The 14,978-nt window shown below is 43.1% G+C and overlaps 1 protein-coding gene across 1 annotated transcript in view; it reads right to left on the reverse strand.

Annotated features, from left to right (window-relative positions):
• Nucleotides 1–14,978, reverse strand: part of LOC108794146 (multidrug resistance-associated protein 1-like) — a 58,582-nt gene that overhangs the window by 12,371 nt on the left and 31,233 nt on the right. The window contains exons 12-20 of the mRNA XM_018565138.1: nt 14,589–14,715; nt 12,717–12,893; nt 10,396–10,563; nt 9,894–10,074; nt 8,554–8,629; nt 7,938–7,998; nt 4,580–4,799; nt 2,962–3,116; nt 847–1,002 (exon numbers count right to left, since the gene is read on the reverse strand). Of these exons, the coding sequence (XP_018420640.1) occupies nt 847–1,002; nt 2,962–3,116; nt 4,580–4,799; nt 7,938–7,998; nt 8,554–8,629; nt 9,894–10,074; nt 10,396–10,563; nt 12,717–12,893; nt 14,589–14,715 (1,321 nt within the window). The remainder of the gene's footprint in view (nt 1–846; nt 1,003–2,961; nt 3,117–4,579; nt 4,800–7,937; nt 7,999–8,553; nt 8,630–9,893; nt 10,075–10,395; nt 10,564–12,716; nt 12,894–14,588; nt 14,716–14,978) is intronic.

A 14,978-nucleotide genomic window follows, 5' to 3' on the forward strand; every position in this document is an offset into this window, starting at 1 on the left:
CGAGGGGCGGGTCCCGGGGGGGGGGGGGCAACAGGGCAATTGCCCCCCACCCCCCAGATAGTGCCGCTCCCTGCCTCTGCCCCCCGCGGCGGTAGTAGTGACACTACATACAGCTGTCACAGACTTTACTGTGGTTCATTGTAAAAATAAAACGGCGCACAGCCTATACAGACTCCCTCCCTGCACCCTCTTCTGCGCTCACTCCCCTCCTATGGCCGCCATGGACTCAGAAGAAAGAGGTGCTGCAGGAGTTAGGTGAGGCTGTGGGGGTCTATAGGTGATGGCTGTTCAGGGGAGAAAGGGGCGATTGGGAGACTATAGCTGTTAGTATTGCTCACTTGATGTATATTGTATAGCTGGTGGTATTCTGCATTCCAATTTAATGATTATACAGCAATGCAGAATACCACCAGCTATACAGTACTGCAAATTCCAGCAATACATTATACAAAGCTGCAGTGGCGGATCCAGGGATTTCTGGATGGCCGCCTCAGCCCATGCTGCCTAATTTGTGTGAGTACAGATCACCCAAGGCTGGCAGAGGCAGAAAGATCCCAGGTGAGTACATTGTACCCTGGGGGGAGACTCCGCTGGGCAGTGGACACAGAGGTGGCAGTGGGAGAGGAAAGGGGTGGCACAGTAGTACTGGAAGAGTCAGGTGGGGGGGGGGACTTATTTTCTGGCAGTACCCCTCCCGAGACTACACTCTGGATCCGCCCCTGCTTGCAGATCGCATGAAGTCTATTACCGCTCCACAAGTTATCTTGAATTTTTAGAAGAAAAAAAAAAAGAAGAAGCTAATACTCCAGTTCACCTTATTGTTAAACAATGGCAATAAATTCTTACCTGGATGAGCATGTAAAAAAATCCTAGAGGAACAATGGCCACTAAGAACAGGGGAGTGGCACACACAATGACCAGTAAAGTGCCCAGGACATCCAGCATACAGTTTAACCATGTCCGTAAATAATAATGGAAGCGCTCGTCTATCACATAAATGTCCTGATAAAAAGAAGTTACAAGTTACAAGAAATATCAGAAGTATGCCTTCATATTACAAATATATATTATAGGAATTGAAATGTTCAGTCCATCTAGAACTGATATATAGTGAACACTAAATCATCTACTGGTTCTACTTCAATAAGAACAATTCCCAATCATGCGTTACCTATTTCCCTAAAGTCTTACATCTCCTGCTGTATCCTCTATATACACATTTTACATAATCTAACAGCGAAAGTGAGAGTGTTTAATAATGGCTTTGGTAATTGGGGGCACCTAGAAACTCTAGTTCAGAGATCTCACCAGAAGAATCATCCATAGTGATAGAAATTGGCAAGTGCTTTTTGAGACAGAAAATCTTTCCTTATCACATCGATTACAAATCAATGCGATAAGGAAATTGTGGTACCGTTACCACAAGCAATGGTACCACAATCCATAAAGGACCCTGAAGAAGTTATCATGACTGTTAGTCCCTGTTCATACATGAGGGCCTTGTGAACGCGCACCAAACGTGCACAAAAGCGCACGCTTTTAAATGCAATAATGAAATGTGCACATATACTACTTTCACGAATTTGGCGCGCATCCAAGGACCTATTGAAATCAAAGGGGACCATGCCAAACAAATGCCCGAAAACATGTGGGAACACACGGCACTGCGAAGCACATTCCCGCTACGCTCAGGTGTGAATGGGGGCGTATTCCCTATTGTTCTGTCTGCTCCTTCTCTAACTAGGTTATGTTACCAGTAATCACTACACTTTTTTATAGATTATATTATTTATACTACAACTTTTGGGGGAAAAATAAATTACTGTGAAAGAGGTTGGTGAGTGATTTAGCCCAGACCATCCAAAACAGAAATATCAGATTTTGAAGGTTAGGTGTGAGCTTAGACTTTGCTGCCTGTGTTATTAGAAGCACGGCTAAGATATAGCTAAACTTTTTTTTTCTGCGTCTGCCCTGCTATGATATCACTAAGGAACTGATTTATAACCAATTCGCAGGGCCGTTCACCCTGAGAATATCTGTGAGCGTTCGTCCTGTGCAAATATATGCAAAAGGAATGTTCTTTCGTTTTTTTCCTTTATGGAGTCTGTCCCTGGATGTTCTCCTCCACATTCACTTTTAAAGTGTTCAGAATAGCTTGCAGTCTGCCCAAAGGCCTGCTCCATAGAAACATCTAGAAAGGTAAAGTATATCTTTTAAAAATACTTTTTGGGTATGCTGTATGAATGATAATGAAGAATGTGCAGCACATTACACACCTTGCCTCCTAATATCCAAAGTGGGTCTGGTAGTGTAAGGAAGTCGCATCTACTGCTTGGTTGCTAAGAGATGATGATGTGCCAGGCTCGCCATTTGCAAACCAACATGTATGCTGCTTCAAGTATCTTCCATGTTTACACTTAGTATTTAGGTAGCCTATAGAATTTCTTCTAATTACTATACGAGTGCGCTTGTCAGAATCTCATTCGACCGCTGAACAGTACCTTGGCTACCCAACTGACATACAGACATGAATACTTGTTATTGGTCATTGTGCACCTCTGTATGCACTACATCTGGGGAACTATAACCATCAGGAAAAGTCAGAATGGTAATTTCAACAAATCTATCCATCGGGGTGTGGGGGGTGTTAGCACAGGTCAGCAGCATCCCATAAGCTATCCAATGCCTACAAATCAGTGGCTGACACTCCTGGATGAATTATTTTATAAAATGGTTGATTAGTGGACACTGTTTCCCTCAATGTAAGTGTAGCACCAGTAATATCAAACTCCTGTCCTGCCACAGTTCTCATAATAATTCAATAAAATGGATACAGCCCTAAGATGGGATCACAACATCACATCTGTTAATCTATAGATAGCACATTTGTCATGATCTGCTAATACCTGATCACAAGAGAATAAATGTTGTGGGTGTGGTATGGCTCTGCTCAGGTCCTACCTTAGTAAACCTGTTCAGTACTTGACCCATGGGTGTCGTTTCAAAAAACTGGAGCGGAAGGTGTAGGATATTGTCCAGCATCTGATTGTGCAGCGAGCGAGAGGCACAGATCGTCCCCCTTGTAATCACATAGGCACCACAGCAGACAAAAATGCCTAAAGCAATCCCAAAATATGGTTATAGTTTATTTACAAGGCCACGAGAGACAAGCAATCCGATTTTCATCACCTGAAACAGTTTGTCACCCTATAGGGTTTCTCACCCAGCAATAAAGTAGAAATTTCCTTCACTAATGGTCCAATGCCAAATAGCAAGGGGATCAGGGGGCAACCAACATTTCCAAATGTGTTTCCAAACCCTAGCCCGTAAGCATGCCAGTAACATCTGAACTGCTTTTTAACCAGTTGACATCCGCGGTGTTAAACCCCCTTCCCATCCAGGCCATTTTTCAGTATTCAGCGCTGCGGTACTTTGACTAACATTTATTCCGTCATGCAGCACTGTACTGAAATTAATTTTATACCCTTTTTTGGGGACAGATAGAGCTTTCTTTTGGTGGTATTTATTCACCACTGGGGGTTTTATTTTTTTACTATATTAAGGAAAAAATTCTGATTTTTTTTTTTTAAAAACAGTTTCCCCTATATTAAATGATAAAACATTTATTATTACCCAATTTTTTGGTAAAATATAAAAGATGGGGTCACGTCGGGTAAAAAGACACTAAACATGTCAAGCCTTAAAATTGCGTGCGCGCGCGAAACCTCAAAAAACGATAATACCCAAAATTGGCCAAACCCGTCAATGCTGCAGTGCCGTCCGTCCGTTTTTTTTTACTATGGGCGGACGGCAAGTGGTTAATACCAGCAGCAGAGTTATTTGGCATTTGACCACCTGCATTCTGTACACCTCGTTTCTCCAAAATTCTGATTGCACATTTTTTTCTTTAAAGAGGAACTTTACCCTTAGCTTTGAAACGACAACAAAAGACACCTTTAGAATCTACAAACAAATACTCACAGATAATTCCCGGCTTTTTATTCTTTGCATACCTTCGTTTTCTTTTCTTCCCCAGTCTTCTGGCAGCAGCCATTTTTACTAAGGGCATGTTACTAGATCTCCCTTTACTTCTTGGAACTCTGGCACATGTGACTAGAACATGTGACCATGCACATCATCTCAGGGGAGGAAAATGCCTTTCCCTGAGATCTCATGAAATTACAGATGAGATTTTCCCAGCAATGCTCTGCTGATGTAACCTTCCCAGGATGCAAAGCTTCCTGGGTAGGAAGTGGAAAAACAGTAAATGTAAGTACAAGAAAAATGTTTAACTAATAAATGTAAGATGATTTCTTATCAGCATGGAGATCTGTATGCTGATATGATTTTTAGTGAAAGAGGGTTGAGGTCCACATTAATTGTCAAAATTCCACTCAGTATAATGGTTGTTTTGGTGAGTTGGCCAGTAAACTCAGTGGCATAAACTGAGGTTCTCAACAAAAATAGTCCAGTATGCAAAACGTTTTACCATCACACTCTAATAATATTATGAACTATTCAAATCTACTTTCTATTAATGGAAAAATGTCAGTGATATGAAAGACAAGAAAGTCTTCACCTTGCACAAATCCCAAAAGTCCATAGATCCCGAGCCGATTGTTCCTCAGGTCCGCCCATTCTGCTGCATCTTTTATGTGATTGGCATCTGTTGTCCATCTACTCAGCCACACATTTTGTCCTATAGCCATACCGTTCTGTCCTATGTAAGCGACTATTGTGAAGGTCACCCAGAACCATCCAAAGGCATGAAGATATTTCATCACCACTGACATTTTCATCTAGGAAACAAAACATCCTTTAACAACTGAAGTAACTATCGAAGAAACCCAATATCTGTATATAAATGGCAGCATGGCATGACAGTCCTTGTACAAAACCTACAAAACCTTCTACAAAAAGCGTATGGGGTGTCCTTGTATCTGTAAGGGGTTCATTTATTTAAAAAATTCTGCTCAGCAAACAGTCGGGTAGATGTCGTTTGCATGGCACTAGTGCCCCTAGATTGTGCTGTAGTATAGGAAATGCCTATGCTCATTAGTGCCATCAACATAGTGTAACAGTGCTGGGCCTGGTCACAGTAAAATTAGGTCTAAAGACAACCAAGGACTCTCATAAAAAGGTTAAGAAGTTTCAGAAGGCCGATATCCTTACAGGGAAAAAGTTGTCTTTGCAGTTCTTTCCGGGTTTTGCCGACAACCGGCATAGGTCGGTCAGGTGGCTGAAGATAGCCTGTTAAAGATGGCTGGAGTAGTGTTCAGAGGAAGAGCCAGCAAAGCTTAGGGCAACCAGTGTGAGCATGGGTCAGCACTACAGTGAGGGTTAGTCTGTGGAGAAACAGAAAAAGGACTGGTGGGCCAAAACAGCCAGATGCTGAGAGTAGAAGCCTGGAGGCCGAATTTGGGTTTATTTTGCAAGTAGCGCAAGAATGTTATGCTGGAAAACCTGTGCGAAGGAATCCTATGGGGGTTTTTGATCTTTTGTTTTCATTAAAGTGAGCTTGCAGCCTTTAAAAAGAAGACATTTGCCAGTGGACTGTGTCCTTAAAGTGCTACCTTAAAAGAGAATTATGGGGTAACCTTTTTTTTCCATAGTTCTCTTTAGGGTCATGGCAGGACATATACTAATCCTCCTCCAGTGAACCAAATTTCAGTATATAGCGGGCTATTGCCCGCTATATACAGAGAGCGCCACAGCTGGGACGGATCGCGACAATACTGTTGAGATTCACCCAGCTGGCTGATTGAAAGTGGGCTCTGCCTATCTAGAGGCAGAGCCAGCTGTGCCCGCCCCCTTAGCCTTGGAGGATTGGAGAGGGGAGGGGGGAATCCTTGTAGGGAGCAGTGACTGACAGTCACCACTCTCTGCAGGGAGATGATCGGGAAGGGAGTGAGCCACTGTATGTGTTCACTCACTTATTGATCTATAGAGCCAACGTGTGACAGTTTCATTGTCACTCGCCGGCTCTAACTATGAGGACGAGTGTAAATCACTCACCTCATAGTTCTCCTTTAAGCCAATTTTACCACAAGAGTTATAGTCAGTCGGGTTGAAAAAAAGACACAAGTCCATCAATTTCACCCTATAGTAATAAAAAATAGAAAACCTCCATAAACAGGACCCTATGCCCATAGTTACCCACAGCTGATCCAGAGGAAGGCAAAAAGGGGCACATTTGCCATGTGAAAAGCACCCGCCTGCCCATATGCTGGGCAAAAGAGGGCGAAACTTATAAATGAACCCTTCAGTGTTAGGAGCAAAGGGACACATTTGATACACTGTACACTGGCGCTTTCTAAACCACAGCATCCCCAGCACTTCTTAGAGGTGGATTAAGCCATAAATCTTTCAAAAAACATATGTAAATGAAGTTAACCCATTTCATTCTGCTGCAATGAATGTGAAGGAAAAGCTTTCATTGCTCCATCCAGATCCAAGCTCCACCGCTCGGGTTTGCACACATTAATCCAAAAAAATCTGCATACTGCAGATCTTTACCAAACATATACTTATGATTAAAATAAAGCCATCAGCAGCCATTCTACGACTAAGGCCGAAGGGGTGAAATACGTTAGAGGTGGACAATCATCAGATGGGGATTACACTGTGCTGATGGCTGCATTTTAATAATCAATATACTTTTAGTGAAGATCGGCAGTATGCACTATTTTTGATTGCTGCAATGAATGATTGCCTATTTTACAGTTCTCCATATAGGATGATGTTGTGGAATCAGGATGCTGGTGAAGCCTACTTTTACCAATGCTTGCATTTTGTTTTGCTTCACCCAGCTGCTGTTAATCATCCTGATAAATGGTGTTACTTGGACTTTCTATACAACAGGAAGCTCCAGTAGTCATTGCATGGCTACTATTCGCTATAAGTTAGTAACTAGCAAATGCTCCTCTTCAAGGAAGCTTATTCACTAAATGAGGATTCAGAAATGATTCACGGAACCATTACTGTACCTACAGTTATGCTTTAAGCTGGCCATCTTGGACAGGCAGATCGTACTGCAATGCTGAACGGTCAGTGTGCGCTTGCGCACAAAGGCCCGTGCGGCATCTGTCTTAAGAGCAGGCCTCAAACCCGCCGAAAATCGTACGATTCTCTGCGGGTTTTCAAACATGCTCGTAAGACAAAAGACGTGCGACCGTACAGTAGAAACGGTCGCACGCCTTCCACACACCTGCCGATTATCGTACGTTCGCAGGATCTCCCACGATTATCATGTGATTATCGGCAGGTGTATGGGCACCTTTACACAGATTTCATTGAGAGTTTATTCACAGCAGGTGCATTGATCAAAGCAGGCTCAATGCAAGGACACAGTCGTTCTCTATGTGCCCTTTTTGCACCATCCAAGTGTATTAGTGTGCCTTGCATAAAAATGCATTATGTCAATGTGCATCAACCCAATGAAACGTGTCTATCACACAGGTGACGAGAGAGCATGGAGCTGGTTCCCTGGGCAATCAGTAAGCCGGGCAGCGTGTAATAACGCTTCCCTGGCTTCCTGATACCGTAAGTATCAGGTAGGCATCGGAGCATTTGGGTGAGTACGCGTACTCACCCAAATACTCGGCATCGGCACCGTTACTAGTATAGGTATTGGTGCACCCCCAGTAACAACACATGTCACATGGATTTTCTGTCCTATTTATGTGCATTGTGGTATAAAAGATCCCTGAATCTTTTAGGAAATCATTTAGCTTATTATCAGCTTTTCCAAAGCCAGAAGGTGCAAAAATGATACACCATTATTATTTGGAATCATAAGAGTGGTCTATTTAGTTGCCCCTGCATTCCTGGATGTTACAGCAACTCCTGACCTCCGATAAGACTCCACAGTCAGTAAAATGTGTATATCATATATGACCAGCAGAAACATGACATCAGTCTAAAGAGTCAACACTTACATTTCCTATGGCCACCTTTTCTTTATTCATTTTTGAAGCATTAGGCATCTCAAACACTGACCTGGGAAAACATGGAGTTAGTTTAGACATGTTTTCTCCAATTTATAAGAGCAGCAGTTTAACACTACTAAAAGTCTCTGTCATTATTATGCAATAACTTACATAAAATGTATCTATGCTAAAATCCAATATATGTTGACTTCCCTTCTATTCAATTACTTTTGTGCCTATTTTATTAATTTTCTCCCTTAAAGAGGAACTTTACCCAAATCTTCAAATTAACAACAAAGTCACCTTTAGAAATGTTTAGTAATGACAATCTACAAACACATACTTCTAGATAATTGCAAGCTTTTAATTCCTTATTTTTCTTTTCCTCCCCAGTCTCCTGACAGTGGCCATTCAAAAACATTCATAATGATTACTGTATATGTGCAAATATGACACAGAGAATTAATTCATTCCATTGCTAACCCTTTCATAAATGTATGTAATCTATTCTAAAATACTTTCCCTATACTGTTCTTTATAACAAACTATATTGTTACTTGTAAATCGTGTCTAAAAATATTGATCTTCTCCATGGACTGCGTTATCTCCCAACCAGAAGCCTTACCTGTCTTTTTGAACCAGATTATCTCTGGCTTGTTTCCGATTGGTCTTGAGATTCTGGGTTTCTTTTACGAGGTTTGCTAAAATGAAATAGTAAACAAGTAATGTTACGTCCTTTTTGTAATGAAAAGTATTTCTTTTTTAAGAATGTACAAAACCTGGTGGGCTTAGAGCTTAGTCTATTGAATTCCTTTTCCTTTACCAGTTGTGTTGACTAGTGACCCCCCCAATACAGTTATTTAATTTCAGGATTTAGTAGGTCCAAATGGATTGCTCTACACTATGTGAAGTGACACAGGATTTGATCCAACACAATGTCTCTACAATTTTTTAGTACTTTGATAGTGGGTTGGATTTCACAACTTTCAGACTTTACATTGGTACTTGATAAGACTAAAGCTGGCCATACACTGGTCTTTTTTCAAATAAAACAGATTCCTCCATCAACGCTTATGAGCGTTGATCAAGGAATCCACAGTGTTGATTTAGCTCATTGGCTGCTGGCCCTGTTCGTTCAAGGATTTTCCGAACGCCTCCTTCGAATAATTAATCGAGATAATAGAGAAGAGTTCTGAGATTCTCGTGATCATATAGGATATGTATGCATGTTTGTAGGGGCATGGGGAAAAGTATCTTTCTGAATTAAAACCTTTTAGAAATCTCCTATGGCATTGGGTGCCAAAGACTTACCCATTTAAGAGATTTTCCACATGGGAAAAACTGACAGGTGGACCTGATAGGAAGCCCAGTGTTAGTCTATGGGCAGCCAGATCTAAATGGACGTGTGTCCGACTCTGGCCAGGTCCGGAAAAATAGGCAGAAGAGAGTTCCATTTGGTGGACCTGATTGTGGCAAACCGGGGGTAATCTGATGTAAATGGACTCTTCTGTTTACATCCGACTCTCCACAGACCAACATGGATAAAAGGGATAAACCCAATGTCATAATGGTGATATCCGTTCCAAACTGCTTTGCTCAGCAGGGGATCCATACACAGAACTGCAGGCACCTGTGAGAAAGGGGCCTCAAGACTACCGAATACCCGAATAGACTTTCTATTTCAAATCTGCTTTATTTTGATGAACTCCACAATGGCCGACTATCGATAAAACCTGTTATGATCTTATTAGTGGAATGCTGACATATAGTGTTTATATACATTTGTTTATTCACAGCGGCAGCTTAGAAAATATCCACTGGGGCTGTATCTCAGAATGTGACATAACTATAATAAAATTATATTTTTAAATGATATAATTATTAAATAATAAAATAAGTTCTTCTTGGTTATAACATAAAAAGAACATTGATCTTTGCCAGATAAAAATATATATCTGTACTTACAAGGTTTTTGGTTTAGATTCTCCTTCTGTGTCACGGATGTTTGGATCAAGTCTGCCAAGTCCTGCCGTTTAGAGATTTGGTCCATGTAAGTGCCAGCCTGAGCTATCCTGCCATCTTCCATGACAATAATGAAGTCCACTAGAGGAAGAACGGTGAGGCTGTGTGTCACCAGGATCCTTGTCTACACAGACACATAAGTTTCCACTTAGCATTCAACACAAAGCAAAACAGTAACATGACATCACTTTATACATGCAGAATATACATTTGATTTGCAAGATGGCTTCCTGTGGAACCAACAGCTGCCCTGGATCCACTACAGTAGAGGCTCAGAGAACTGCTAGTATAGGGCCTGCCTGGTATCCTAAAATTAGAGGAGACCCAGAACTCCAATGTAACAGAAAAGCAAGTTCATGTAATAAAATGAGAAGCTACTGAAATGACCAACACTGCATAGTGCTTCTTTCTAATGTAGCGAAACACATATTTTTCTTCAGCCTACCTTATTTTTTAACAACCCATTCTGTCCAATGACCTTATCAAACAGGTGCTTCCCAACATGAACATCAACTGCAGACAAGGGGTCATCTAACAGATAGATGTCTGCATTGCTGTACACAGCTCTTGCCAGACTGACTCGCTGCTTCTGACCGCCACTTAAGTTTACACCCTGCATATATACAAAAGAAAAAAATACATGTTAGTTACTGCATTGTAACATATAAGCAACATACAAATCTCTAAAAGCTGATGTTTAATCCGCCTATATTTTGCTTTCTGGGCAATATAAATGATTAGATTTCCCTTCTCTGCCCAAGGGCCAGCAACACTATGTAGAATAGCCGACTTTCTAAAAATGAGGGTGGTGTCACTATGCTGCGTATGAACATACAGTAGAGAGACAATAGCAGTCTTAAGTGCATGGCCAGGGCCGCATTAACATAAGGGGGTGGAGCTCCCGCTCCAGGCCCGCCCCTGCAAATAGGCCCGGCCGAGCTGAACCGAATTGCGGCTGGGCCGAGCTGTCCAGGATCGCGGCCGGGCCGAGCTAACCATGCAGCCGAGGCCCTCTATTCAGGCATATCAGAGGGCCCTCCGACGTGCCTGAGCAGAGGGCCACATCTGCTGCAGTCACCAGTCTCTCTGACCCCCCCCTGGAGCCCTCACTGACCCCCCCCTGGAGCCCGCACTGACTGCCTGAGAGCCCGCACTGACCACCTAAGAGCCCAGACTGACCACCTGAGAGCCCGCACCGACCGCCTGAGAGCCCGCACTGGCCCTCATAGAGCCGCACTTGCCATGTAAGAACCTGAACAGCCTCCAAGGAGCCTGCACAGCCCCCCTAAACCCCGCAAAGCTCTCCTGAGACCCTGGAGACATCAGGCCATGAACCCGGAGCAACACAGAGTATGCAGTTTCAAATTATTCTGCATTGCTGTATAAAGTATTGCTGGGATTTGTAGTCCTCTATAGTTGATGGTATTATTCTGCAGTGCTTTACAATGTATTGCTGGGATTTGTAGTCCTCTATATCTGATGGTATTATTCTGCAGTACTTTACAATGTATTGCTGGGATTTGTAGTCCTCTATAGCTGATGGTATTATACTGCAGTGCTTTACAATGTATCGCTGAGATTTGTAGTCCACTATAGTTAGTGGTAATATTATGCATTGCTGTATAATTAATTGCTGGGATTTTTAGTCCTCTATAGCTGGTGATATTCTAAATTTCTGTATAATGTATTACTGGGATTTGTAGTCCTCTATGCATTGCTGTATAATGTATTGCTAGGCTTTCTAGTCCCTCTACAGCTTGGAGTCAGTGGCAGATCTACCAGGGTCGCAGCTGCAACCGGGCCCTGGCGCTCCACCACTGACTCCAAGCTGTAGAGAGACTACAAATCACAGCCCAGACAGGAGGAAGAGGGTCCCGATGACCGTCGCCATTTCCATAAAAAGGCCCACCAAAAGGTCCGTGATGCTCTTAATCCGTCCCTGTGCATGGGTAGCACTGCCAGGCATGGGAAGCACACACTCTGCCATGAAATACAGCCTGAAATACAGCCACGTCCATGTATACCTGATGGCAGCAGAAGGCACCCCCTTCTCTACGACTATGGTGGGACAAGTGATTAAAGCCCTGGTGCCCAACCTGCGGCCCTTGACACTTATGACGCAGTCCCTGGGAAGATAGTGGTTTGTGTTTTCGTGCTTACTCAATCCATTAACAGAAAATATCATTTAGACTGGCTTCAAGTAGGTAAATGGTATGGTTTATTTCTTTCAAAATTGCTTTAACTTTTTTTTCTGTGTTGTCCATCCATTTTCTCTTTTCACGTTTTTTTCCTCCAATATTTTATAATGCTGAGATAAATATCAAAAGTATTTTTTTAAGAGGGCTGTAGGGAGCACAAATGTAAAGAACTGTTCTGAAAAGGGGCTTCAACAGCAGTGATCTCTATCTGATGTGATGTGTCTCCAGTCTATGAACGTCTCCTGAAGCATATCCCCAGTCTCCAACAACTCCTATATCATGTCCGCAGTCACTGACTATTCCCTGTTGCATATCTGCACTCTCTGACAGTTCTCTATAACATTACAATTATTGAATACTAGGTGTGACCCTTTGGTGATTTCAGACTTGATGCCTGCTACACCAATAAGTTGGCCACCACTATCCTCTAAGGTTAGATATGATGCAGATTATATTTAAGGAATGAACAGTGAATAATGCTTTGTCAGCTTTCAGCTTACACCTGTACATCCAACTGCCACCTGATATTAATGAGGTGATACCCTCATAATGCAATGAGTAGCCTCACCCTCTCTCCAATTTCGGTCTGGTCTCCATGTGGTAAGAGCTCCATATCAGGAAGAAGGGCGCAGGCTTCTAGGACTCGATCATAATATGGTTTATTGAAGGCCTGGCCAAAGAGAATGTTATCCTGAAGCAATGCATTCTGTATCCATGCTTGCTGTGATACATAGGCCACAGACCCCTGTTAGTGGAGAAAATAAAAAGAAAGATTGACCAAAATGCAACATCACCACCAAGTTTCTATGTCCAGTGGCTGACTTTCATCATAGCAGAACTAGCTACATTTTGTAGACCCTAGGGTAAAATCCACATTTCAGCACTCTAAACCCTTGGTTCTCAACTGGTGGGTCGTGACCCAAAAGTGGGTCGCGACCCCATGTTCAGTGGGTCGCCACATGCCTTCACTCCCCAGCCTCCCCCTAGCACAGCACTGTCCATTCTTACACTGAGCAGCCATTCAAAGTATGCTGCCCGGCTCCAAGTGTTGACTTGAGGTGGGGTGGGCTGAGGCTATGGCCGTGAGGGAGCTCCCTCCATACGTGCAATGCTTATAGCTCCCTCGCATGTCCTATAGAGGTGCCTGGACCGGAGTGACATCACATTCTGGCTCCCTGTCACCTCTACAGGGTGCGCATGGGAGCTGTACAAGCAATGCGCATATAGATGGAGCTCCATCACAGCAACCCAGCACTGCCGTGTGTTCCATTGCAATGCGACTTGGGTCGCGACTTAATGACTAAGGACAAATGTGGGTCCTGAGGTTACACAGGTTGAGAACCACTGCTCTAAACTATATCTAAAGCCCAAACTTTTTAAATTTTGGATAGAATAGGGATTGGTTAAACCTCCATGTCAGTTGTTTTGCCATCCGTTTCCCACTGAAGACCCATGCTTCCTGTCCTGTAGATACAACAGGAAGTGGCAGCAAATCTAAGAGAAATGTCCTCCTAGACAATTATCACAGGCAGTGGCGTCACAAGAGGGGTGCGCCCCGCACCCGGGTGACAACATTGGAGGGGTGACACCAAAATGACTGACAGTCACTTTGGTGTCATCCACTCTAAAAACTCAGGCACTCGGTCATTGAACGAGAACCCGACAGTGTCATCCCCCCGGGTGAACGTCCCCTCCTCTCTCTGCCGGCGTCCATCACCAAGATGGCCGCCGGCAGACGCCAATCAGACGGCCGCGCATGTGTGATGACTTCGCGGCAGGGTGTTATCCGATCTCCGCTCCAGGTGACACCCGGCCTCGGGACGCCCCTGATCACAGGAACAAGTCTTTACACTGGAAGGTTTCCCCTCTATTCCTGGTCTTGTGACAATGCAAAACGTGGGATTTGTTTTGTAACTCTAAATTACGGTGACACCTTTCACCAGGAAAATAGAGGGAGAAAGTCTCCCTAGCAGATAGAAATAACATGACAGTGGTTTTAGCCCTTCTTAGTCCAAAACTAAATGAAAGGATTTTGGCTGCAGTATTTTTAGGGTGAGCTTCGGCACTACACTGAGGGTCACAAAACTTTTACAGTTTAACATCATGTTTGCAGTCAGAGCTGGGGTGAGGGCTCATTGGTGGATGGAATTTGATTGTCCGTAATTGGGTAGTTCATGTTGTGTACATCAGAAAGGAATCCAAAACAAAGTTACTAGATCCTGACATGAGCGTCCTGCTGCTTCTACAGTCTACATTATCGTTTTTTTCTGCTCTGCATGGAGTTCTGGCAGCTTATATCAAATATTTGCATTTGCTACCACAGTTTACTCTTCCCATATCTTCACTGATTAAGGTTCTGAGAAGCTCCAGGCATGCTTAGTACATTACCTAGCAGATGCAGTCTTTGAAATCCACAGGGCTTTTGTATTAATGATCTTACTTTTCTCTGAATAGTTCCGTCCAGTTTATTCATCTCCCCGAGGATTGCAGAGAGCAGGGATGACTTCCCAGTTCCAACTTGGCCAACAACCGCAACTAATAACCCTTCTGGAATCTTTATGTCGAGACTAGACAAATAAATAATTGTTTCAATCTATAAGCATCACCATTATGACTCAGCAAGTACTGTTTATGCCATTGTATTCTCAACTTGATATGGTTTAGTGGCAATGGTTCAACATTCTCTTTATGAACATAGGAACATAGCATACCCGAGCACAATCCACCATTTTGACTTAGTGAGTACTGTATATGCTGTTGTATCCTGGACTTGTTTAGTGGAAATGTTTCAGAATTCTGCTACTGGACAGGACCCTGAGCACAGCGCACT

Source organism: Nanorana parkeri, unplaced genomic scaffold, assembly GCF_000935625.1.
Source record: "Nanorana parkeri isolate BGI_ZX_2015 unplaced genomic scaffold, ASM93562v1 scaffold817, whole genome shotgun sequence".
NCBI lineage: Eukaryota > Metazoa > Chordata > Amphibia > Anura > Dicroglossidae > Nanorana > Nanorana parkeri.